Source organism: Scyliorhinus canicula, chromosome 29 (genome assembly GCF_902713615.1).
Source record: "Scyliorhinus canicula chromosome 29, sScyCan1.1, whole genome shotgun sequence".
NCBI classification, from domain to species: domain Eukaryota; kingdom Metazoa; phylum Chordata; class Chondrichthyes; order Carcharhiniformes; family Scyliorhinidae; genus Scyliorhinus; species Scyliorhinus canicula.
The window spans coordinates 8,915,586-8,926,540 of NC_052174.1; the positions used below are offsets into that span (position 1 = coordinate 8,915,586).

Below are 10,955 nucleotides of genomic sequence, written 5' to 3' on the forward strand. Positions count from 1 at the left end.
GATTGAGTTTCGGAGCCACAAGGTCATGCTGCAGCTGTACATAACTCTGGTGCGGCCGCTCCTGGAGTATTGTGTGCAGTTCTGGTCACCACATTATAGGAAGGATGTGGAAGCTTTGGAAAGGGTTCAGAGGAGATTTACTAGGATGTTGCCTGGTATGGAGGGAGGGTCTTACGAGGCTCGAATCTGCACCAACCCTCTGAAAGAGCACCCACCGAGGCCCAGTCCCCCGCCCCACCCTCACCTAACCCGCGCATCTTTGGACTTGTGGGAGGGAACCGGAGCACCCGGAGGAAACCCACACAGACACGGGGAGGGGGGGGGGGAGAACGTGCAGACTCCGCGCAGACAAGGTCAGAATTGACCCCGGGTTCCTTTGACGCTGGGAGGCAGCAGTGCTAGCCACCGTGCCGCCTTGCCGCCCTAATCCCTTTGACCTCTGCCGTCACCCTGGTCAATCCCGTGCCGGGATGTTTATCCGCTTCCTGAGGCGCGTCGCCCAGAACTGAACAGTTACCCCCAGGTGGGGTGTGGACAAGGGCCTGTACGATTCAGGCTTCACCTCCATGTCTTTACATTACCCCCCCCCCCCCCCCCCCCGGCACTGGAGTGACTGACGCCGCTCCAGCTGCCGACACCGGCATCAAACGGTCTGCGCGTGCGCGCTTCGAACCGGCACGAACTGGCGCGCGCCCGCTTGCTTGTTGCCGTCTCCACGCCGGCCCCGAGGGCGACAGGGGTCCGGCACGGAGTAAAAGAGGCCCCCACCAGGGGAAACCGGCCCCGATCGCGGGCCAGGCCACGGTGGAGTACCCCCTCCCCTCCTCCGGGGTTGGACCCCCCCCCCCGCCCCCCCCACGCCCCGCAGGATGTAGGCCGAGGTCCCGCCTGCGCGGGGTCAGAGAATCCCTCCCAGGATGTCTAAAACAAACCAGATTCCGGTCGGACTGTGTATTGATGGCTCTGGCCTTCCCTGCCCATCCCTCGTGCTGTCATCAGCCGCCACCTTGAGCCGCTGCAGTCCCTGAGGTGTAGATACACCCACAGTGCTGTTAGGGAGATAGTTCCAGGATTTTGCCCCAGCGACAGTGAAGGAACGGCCGATATATTTCCCAGTCGGGACGGTGAGTGACTTGGAGGGGAACCTCCAGGTGGTGGGGTTCCCAGGTATCTGCTGCCCTTGTCCTTCTAGATGGTAGAGGCCGTGGGTTTGGAAGGTGCTGCCTAAGGAGCCTTGGTGAGTTGCTGCGGGGCATCTTGTAGACGGTACACACGGCTGCCGCTGTGTGTCGGTGGGGGAGGGAGTGAATGTTTGTGGAAGGGGGAGCCAATCAAGCGGGGCTGCGTCTGTGGCGATGGCAGTAGAGAGGGGGGGGGGTGTTCGGGTTTGCCTTGATCTCTGCAGAGTGGGTTAGCGCTGCTGCCTGACAGCTCCGGGAACCCGGGTTCCATTTCCACCTCGCGTGTCTGTGGGGAATCTGCACGTTCTCCCCGTGTCTGCGTGGGTTTCTGCCGGGTGGGGCGGGGGGGGGTTGGGGGGGGGGGGGAGATCTGGTCACAGGTACCGGTGAGGTCAGGCCGTGGTGAGAATGGGATTATCTTCATGAGGACTCGAGTGGGCTCCTCTCTCAGGGAAAAAAAAAACGCGGTGTGGCGAGGGGGCTGGGGGGGGGGGGGGGGGGGGGGCTGGAGGGGCAATGCCACCAGGGGGCCTCCCCCCCCTCCTCTGTGAGCCCCCCCCCCCCCCACCACACCCACCCCACCCCCTCCCCCGGCCTTGAGAGGGACATTTGTGGCCAGGTCCATGCTGATGTGGTTGACATTTCAAAATGGCGGCTGCCTCGTTGCTCATGGTTACGGACGCGCCCTGCAGTTGGGTTTCTGGATGCCTGATCGAACAAAGGGAGTGAAGGGTGGGGGGGGGGGGGGCAAAGTCCAGGAATTACTATCAGACATATTGTGGCTGGCGAGGGTCGGAGGTTTTCGGGCGAGTGAAACCGGCTGAATGCGGTTTTGGGCGGACAAAGGGGATTTTCGCCTCCCACGATCCTGTCGACGTCCAGTCGCGGATCCCCCGGTCCAATGCGGATCCCTCAATTTCCGTCTCCGTCGCCGGCTCCCGGGGCGGTCACGTCTTCTCCAGGCGGAGGGGGTAGCCTCCGCGAGAGGGCCAGGAGGGACGAGTTGAGGGCCTCCACGGTGCGGGTCAGCCGACCCAAAGCCTCGGCCTGCTTCTCCAGAAGCTGCTGGTTGGCTCGGAGCAGGCCCTCCAGTTGGCCGCAGGAGGAGGGGCCCAGCGCATCCTGGGAGAGGCCTTGTTCGGACGCCACCTCAGGGAGGGTCACCGGGTCTTCCATCGCCGCTGCAGGGGACAGATCGAGATCAGCGCATTGCGGTAAAGTGGACATCGGCAGCATTATATATTTTTTTTCAGTTTGGGTTTCCTTAACCTCGGATTGTGAGGGAATCACAGGAAAACCAATCAAGAGGGAACAGCAGGAAAAGGCCATTCAGGGCGGCACGGTGGCGCAGTGGGTTAGCACTGCTGCCTCACGGCGCCGAGGTCCCAGGTTCGATTCTGGGTCACTGTCCGTGAGGAGTTTGCACATCCTCCCCGTGTCTGAGTGGGTTTCGCCCCCACAACCCAAAGATAGAACATAGAACATAGAACAGTACAGCACAGAACAGGCCCTTCGGCCCTCAATGTTGTGCCGAGCCATGATCACCCTACTCAAACCCACGTATCCACCCTATACCCGTAACCCAACAACCCCCCCCTTAACCTTACTTTTATTAGGACACTACGGGCAATTTAGCATGGCCAATCCACCTAACCCGCACATCTTTGGACTGTGGGATGAAACCGGAGCACCCGGAGGAAACCCACGCACACACGGGGAGGACGTGCAGACTCCGCACAGACAGTGACCCAGCCGGGAATCGAACCTGGGACCCTGGAGCTGTGAAGCATTTATGCTAACCACCATGCTACCCTGCTGCCCTAGATGTGCAGGGTCGGTGGATTGGCCACGCTAAATTGCCCCTTAATCGTAAAAAATGAATTGGGTACTCTAAATTTTAAATAAAAGAAAAAAAAGGCCATTCAACCCAGGTGATCCTTGCTGACCCACCCGTGATTTCTCTCCCCTGTCTTAATCCCAGCCTATCCGTCTGTTCCATAGAATTCCTATTGCGCAGAAGGAAGCCATTCGGCCCATCGAGTCAGCACAGACCCTCTGAAAAAGCCTCCTACCTAGGCCCACTCCCCCCCCCCCGCCCTATCCCCTTAACCCCACCCAACCTACATTTCTTTGGACTGTGGGAGGAAACCGGAGCACCCGGAGGAAACCCACGCAGACACGGGGGAGGACGTGCAGACTCCGCACAGACAGTGACCCAAGCCGGAATCGAACCTGGGACCCTGGAGCGATGAGGCAGCGGTGCTAACCCACTGTGCCGCCGTTCTGCCTGAACACCTGCTGAATGTTCACGTTAATGTTCAACCGGCTAATCGAGGCAAGCTCACAGACAAACCTTTAATATTGAGTGTCGCTGGGCTGTGCCAACCCTTGTTGCCCATCCCTAACTGTCCTTGAGGGGGCAGTCAAGAGTCAACCCGTGTTGCTGTGGGCTCTGGAGTCCGTCACATAGGGACACATAGGAAATGGGAGCAGGAGGAGGCCATTTTGCCCCTTGAGCCTGCTCCACCATTCATTAAGGTTATGGCTGATCATCCAACTCAATAGCGGAATCCCGCTTCCCCCCCCCCCATATCCTTTGATCCCCTTCACCCCCAAGTGCTGTATCTAGCTGCTTCTTGAAAACACGCAATGTTTTGTTCTCAACTACTTCCTGTGGTGACGAATTCCACAGGCCGCCCACTCCCTGGGTGAAGAAATGTCTCCTTATCTCTGTCCTAAATGGTCTCCCCCCGTATCCTCAGACTGTGACCCCCTGGTTCTGGAACCCCCCTCCGCCCACCATCGGGAACATCCTTCCTGCATCTACCCTGTCCAGTCCCGTTAGAATTTTATAGGTTTCTCTGTGAGATCCCCCCTCGTTCTTCTGAACTCCAGTGAATACAATCCTGACCGACTCAATCTCTCCTCGTACGTCCGTCCCGCCTTCCCAGGAATCAGCCTGGTAAACCTTCGCTGCCCTCCCTCGAGAGCAAGAACATCCTTCCTCAGAGAAGGAGACCAAAACTGCCCCCAATACTCCAGGTGTGGCCTCACCAAGGCCCTGTATAATTGCAGCGAGACATCCCTGCTCCTGTACTCGAACCCTCTCGCTATGGAGGCCATTTGCCTTCTTTCCCGCCTGCTGTACCTGCGCGCTTACCTTCAGCGACTGGTGCACGAGGACACCCAGGTCTCGCTGCACACTCCCCGCTCCTAATTTATGGCCATTCAGATAATAAACTCCTTCTTGTTTTTGCTGCCAAAATGGATGACCTCGCATTTATCCACATTGTGCTGCATCTGCCATACATTTACCCCCTCGCTCAACTTGTCCAAATCACATTGAACGATCTCCGCATCCTCCTCACAGCTCACCCTCCCACCCAACTTGGTGTCATCTGCAAATTTGGGGCTCATTTAGTTCCCTCATCTACATCATGAATGTATATTGTGGATAGCTGGGGTCTCAGCACCGATCCCTGCGGTACCTCACTAGTCACTACCTGCCACTCGGAAATAGACCCGTTAATTCCTACTCTTTGTTTCCTGGCTGCCAACCAGTTTTCTATCCACCTCAATACGCTGCCCCCAGTCCCAAACGCTTAAACACTAATCTCTTTGTCAAAAGCCGACTGAAATTCCAAATATATCACATCCACTGGCTCCCCCATGTCAACCCTGCGAGTTACATCCTCGGAGAATTCCAGTAGATTTGTCAAGCATGATTCCCCTTCATAAATCCACCCTGACTCTGTCCGACCCTGCTACTGTTTCTAAGTGTTCTGCTATGACCTTTGATCATGGATTCGAGAATTTTCCCACTACTGACGTCGGGCTGACTGGTTTTCTCTCCACCTCCCTTTTTGAATATCGGAGTGACGTTAGCCACCCTCCAGTCTGCAGGAACTGTTCCAGAGTCGATAGAATCCTGAAAGGTGACCACCAACGCATCCAGTATTTCCAGAGCCACCTCCTTAAGTACCCTGGGATGTCGATTGTCGCACCCTGGGGATTTATCAGCCTTCAACCCCATCAATTTCCCCAATTTGATTTGTCTACAATATTGATCCCCTTCAGTTCTCCCCTCTAACTAAACCCCCAATTGTAAGGGCTAGAAGGCTGGGAACAGATGAAGCCCATGAGGAATATACGGAAAATAGGAAGGAACATCGAAGAGTCAGGAGGTGCTAAAAGGGATAACACAAGGTCATTGGCAAACAGGGTTAAGGAAAATCCCAAGGCTTTTTATACATATATAAAGTGCAAGAGGGTAGCCAGGGAAAGGATTGGCCCACTCAAGGACAGGGGTGGGAATCTATGCGTGGAGCCAGGGGAAATGGACGAGGTACTAAATGAGTACTTTGCGTCAGTATTCACCAAAGAGAAAGACTTGGCGGATGATTTAGGAGGAACTTTAGGAGGAACTTCTTCACCCAAAGGGTTGTGAATCTATAGAATTCCTTGCCCAGTGAAGCAGTTGAGGCTCCTTCATTACATGTTTTTAAGGTAAAGATAGATAGTTTTTTGAAGAATAAAGGGATTAAGGGTTATGGTGTTCGGGCCGGAAAGTGGAGCTGAGTCCACAAAAGATCAGCCGTGATCTCATTGAATGGCGGAGCAGGCTCGAGGGGCCAGATGGCCGACTCCTGCTCCGAGTTCTTATGATGAATCTGGGGAAGAGTGTGTAGATAGCCTGGGTCACATTGAGATCAAAAAGGAGGCGGTGTTGGGCCCCCTGAAAAACATTACGGTAGATAAGTCCCCAGGGCCTGATGGGATCTACCCCAGAATACTGAGGGAGGCAAGGGAGAAAATTACTGGGGCCTAGATAGTAATCTTTGTCTCCTGGCTACAAGGGAGGTCCGGAGGATTGGAGAATAGTCAATGTTCCCTTTGTTTCATAGAATTTACATAGAATTTACAATGCAGAAGGAGGCCATTCGGCCCATCGAGTCTGCACCGGCTCCTGGAAAGAGCACCCTACCCAAGGTTAACACCTCCACCCTATCCCCATAACCCAGTAACCCCACCTAAGGGCAATTTTGGACACTAAGGGGCAATTTATCACGGCCAATCCACCTAACCTGCACATCTTTGGACTGTGGGAGGAAACCGGAGTACCCGGAGGAAACCCACGCACACACGGGGAGGATGTGCAGACTCCGCACAGGCAGTGACCCAAGCCGGAATTGAACCTGGGACCCTTGAGGTGTGAAGTGATTGTGCTATCCACAATGCTACCGTGCCGCCCTTAGAAGGTTTCAGAAGGGTAGCAAGGATAATGCAGGAAATCACAGGCCGGTGAGCCTTATGTCAGTGGTAAGTAAATTATTGGCAAGGTTTCTTCGAGACAAGATTTATTCCCATTTGGAAGCAACTGGACGTATCAGCGAGAGGCAGCGGTTTTGTGAAGGGGAGGTCGTATCTCACTAACTCCATTGAGTTTTTCTCGGAAGTGACGAAAATGATTGATGGGGGAGGGCGTAAAATGTTGTCTACATGAGCTTCAGTCAGGCCTTTGACAAGGCCCCTCATGGCAGACTGGGGCCGCTGCTGTTTGTCATTTTTCTAAATGACCTGAATTAAGAGACCCTGTTTAAATAGACTCTGTTTATTGTTGCTGAATAAATAGAGCCTATTAAAATAGATTGTGTTGTTTGCTGAATTAAGCCACCCTGTTTAAATAGACTCTGTTTATTGTTGCTGAATAAATAGAGCCTATTAAAATAGATTGTGTTGTTTGCTGAATTAAGAGACCCTGTTTAAATAGACTCTTTATTGTTGCTGAATAAATAGAGCCTATTAAAATAGATTGTGTTGTTTGCTGAATTAAGAGACCCTGTTTAAATAGACTCTGTTTATTGTTGCTGAATAAATAGAGCCTATTAAAATAGATTGTGCTGTTTGCTGAATTAAGAGACCCTGTTTAAATAGACTCTGTTTATTGTTGCTGAATAAATAGAGCCTATTAAAATATATTGTGTTGTTTGCTGAATTAAGAGACCCTGTTTAAATAGACTCTGTTTATTGTTGCTGAATAAATAGAGCCTATTAAAATAGATTGTGTTGTTTGCTGAATTAAGAGACCCTGTTTAAATAGACTCTGTTTATTGTTGCTGAATAAATAGAGCCTATTAAAATAGATTGTGTTGTTTGCTGAATTAAGAGACCCTGTTTAAATAGACTCTGTTTATTGTTGCTGAATAAATAGAGCCTATTAAAATAGATTGTGTTGTTTGCTTAATTAAGGGACCCTGTTTCAGTCGATTGTGTTCTTTGCTGGAAGGAATATAGCTTTCTGAAGAGAAATAGGCCGTTAACCCATTTGGTGAATGGACTACATAAGTACCCTTCCCTTCCATCTCGCTCAATCAATCTCCCGAGGACGATTCGGGATGACCGATAAATGTTGGCCAAGTCAGTGGTGCCCACATTTCCTGAAGAGCCTTCTGGACTTTCACGCTCGCTACTCCTGGTCCCGAGAATTCACTATCGGAAGAGGTGCTAAGAATGTAAAACCTTTGTGGTGCCCATATTAGCTGATGGAACCCCTTACCTGTGCACGCAGTGACCGCTCCGTGGCTCTGGTACCCAGGCCAACACCTGCACTCTCCGATAGGCGCCACCCAGTCCCCCTCACTGGTGCAGTGCATCTTGAGCGGGATGGAAGCCTCTTCCGCGTTGGCAATGCAGGCGCCCGTGGCCACCGCCAACGCGGCCAGGCTGGGCCCCGCCGGGGTCGCGGGGAAGTGGGCCAGGTTGGCGATGGTGGCTGGGCACTTCTTGAAGGAGGCCCGCACAGAGAGGAGGTTGATGCAGGCCCCCCGGTCGCGAAAGGCCAGGTGGAAGCCAGCCCCGGCGAGCGGCCCGACGGGCACGGTCGCCCTGTTGACCTTGCCCAACCCGCCGAGGGTGAAGACGTGCTCGGGGGTGACGTCCCGGGCCTTGGTGTACGTAGCCTTCATCTGGGCAGCTCTGGTGGCCGAGGGGGCGGTCTCGGAGTCCTTCTCGAGGTAGTAGACGGCAAAGGTCTCCCGGCAGAACCCGGCAGAGTTGGCGATGGAGCTGCAGTCCCTCATGGTATATCTGAGCGTCACATAAACCACACGGGCCTCCCCCCTCGCCACGTAGCCACTCCGCAGCCAGTTGTCCTGGTTGGGGCCTTCCACGTTGCACACCCGATAGGTCCTGATGGCGTTGAAGGTTTTGTCCACGGCCACAGTCTCTTCCCACTGTCACGAGAGAGAAAATTCAACAAAATTCAACTCTGCCCCTCCCGACATCCCTACCCTCCAAACACTACCAATCCAGGTGGTAAGACGACTTTGAGGAGGTAACAAGGAGGTTAGACAAAGGAGAACCAGTGGACGTGATTTATTTAGATTTCCAGAAGGCCTTTGACAAGGTGCTGCAGAGGAGACTTAAATAAGTTCAGAGCTCATGGTGTTAAGGGTAAGACCCTGGCATGGATAGAGGATTGGCTGACTGGCAGAGAGTGGGGGTAAAGGGGTCTTTTTCAGGATGGCAGCCGGTGACTAGTGGTGTGCCTCAGGGGTCTGTGCTGGGACCACAACTTTTCACGACGTACAGTAACGATCTGGAAGAAGGTACTGAAGGCACTGTTGCTAAGTTTGCAGATGATACAAAGATCTGTCTAGGGGAAGGTAGTATTGAGGAAGCAAGGGGGGCTGCAGAAGGACTTGGACAGGCTAGGAGAGTGGGCAAAGAAGTGGCAGATGCAATACAATGTGGAAAAGTGTGAGGTTATGCACTTTGGAAGGAGAAATGGAGGCAGAGGCTATTTTCTAAATGGGAAAATGCTTCGGAAATCAGAAGCACAAAGGGACTTGGGAGTCCTTGTTCACGATTCTCTTAAGGTTAACGTGCAGGTTCAGTCGGCAGTAAGGAAGGCAAATGCAATGTTAGCATTCATGTCGAGAGGGCTGGGATACAAGACCAGGGTTGTACTTCTGAGGCTGTATAAGGCTCTGGTCAGACCCCATTTGGAGTATTGTGAGCAGTTTGGGGCCCCGTATCTAAGGAAGGATGTGCTGACCTTGGAAAGGGTCCAGAGGAGGTTCACAAGAATGATCCCTGGAATGAAGAACTTGTTGCATGGGGAACGGTTGAGGACTCTGGGTCTGCACTCGTTGGAGTTTAGAAGGATGAGGGGGGGATCTTATTGAAACTTACAGGATACTGCGAGGCCTGGATGGAGTGGGCGTGGAGAGGATTTTCCACTTGTAGGAGAAACTAGAACCAGAGGACACAATCTCAGACTGAAGGGACGATCCTTTAAAACAGAGATGAGGAGGAATTTCTTCAGCCAGAGGGTGGTGAATCTGTGGAACTCTTTGCCGCAGAAGGCTGTGGAGGCCAAATCACTGAGTGTCTTTAAGACGGAGATAGATCGGTTCTTGATTGATAAGGGGATCAGGGGTTATGGGGAGAAGGCAGGAGAATGGGGATGAGAAACACATCAGCCATGATTGAATGGCGGAGCAGACTCGATGGGCTGAGTGGCCTAATTCTGTTCCTATCTCTTATGGACCATACCGGTCAGCGATTGGCTGAATTTGAGTTATGTAACGTTTTTGTGGGGAAATCACTCTGTTTTTGTTGGGACCCTGCTGTAGTTTGGTCAATGTGTTCCATTTGCAGTAGTGCAAACAGACTCAGTGTAAATAGGTTCTGTTTGCTGAGTATAGACCCTGCTGAAATAGACTCTGTTTATTGTTTGCTAAATAAAGTGACCCTGTTTGTCATTTGCTATGCCCCCCCCCACCCCCACCTCTACTGCCACATTGACTCCAAATAAAATGCTGCTTTCCTGCCCTATCTTACCCTCCCTCACCCGCCCCTGCCTTTTCCTGCCCTCCCTGGCCTACTGCTGCTCTCTCCGGCCCTCATCCCCCTCCACTGCCCTCCCCTGACTTACCCCACCCCCTCTGCCCTTCCCCACCCTCTCCTGAATCATTCGGAAGTTTTACCCCCTTGGTGCTTCGGAGCAAGGAACCGTGGGGGCCCTACAGTGCAGAAGGAGGCCATTCGGCCCGTCGACCCTGCAGCGACTCGCTGAAGGAGCGCCCTAATTAGGCCCATTACCCCGCTTTATCCCGTAAGCCCACCTAACCTGCACATCCCTGGGCACTAAGGGGCAATTTAGCTCGGCCAATCCACCCTAATCTTTGGACTGTGGGAGGAAAACGGAGCACCCGGAGGAAACCCACGCACACACGGGGAGGACGTGCAGACTCCGCACAGACAGTGACCCAAGCCGGGAATCGAACCTGGGACCCTGGCGCTGTGAGGCAGCAGTGCTAAGCACTGTGCTACTGTGCCGCCCTGGAACTTTCCGCGACCCCAAGACACAAATACCCCATCATGACAGTGTGAGGACTTGGGTTTGATGAGACATTCCCTAGACCCCCACCCCCACACCACCCCTACCCCACCCCCACCCCACCACACCCCCACCCCTACCCCACCCCCACCCCACCCCTACCCAACCCCCACCCCACCCCTACCCCACCCCCACCCCACCCCACCCCTACCCCACCCCCACCCCACCCCTACCCCACCCCCACCCCACCCCTACCCCACCCCCACCCCCCCCCTACCCCACCCCCACCCCACCCCTACCCCACCCCCACCCCTACCCCACCCCCACCCCCACCCCACCCCTACCCCACCGCCACCCCACCCCTAACCCACCCCCACCCCCACCCCACCACTACCCACCCCCACACCACCCCTACCCCACCCCCACACCCC

General features: G+C 54.0%; 1 protein-coding gene across 1 annotated transcript in view; it reads right to left on the reverse strand.

The window, feature by feature from the left end:
- Positions 1 to 1,785: 1,785 nt before the first annotated feature.
- The window catches only part of LOC119958394 (ephrin type-B receptor 3-like), a 15,245-nt gene continuing 6,075 nt past the window's right edge, over positions 1,786 to 10,955 (reverse strand). The window contains exons 3-4 of the mRNA XM_038786897.1: positions 7,738 to 8,413; positions 1,786 to 2,362 (exon numbers count right to left, since the gene is read on the reverse strand). Of these exons, the coding sequence (XP_038642825.1) occupies positions 2,094 to 2,362; positions 7,738 to 8,413 (945 nt within the window). The 3' untranslated portion in view covers positions 1,786 to 2,093. The remainder of the gene's footprint in view (positions 2,363 to 7,737; positions 8,414 to 10,955) is intronic.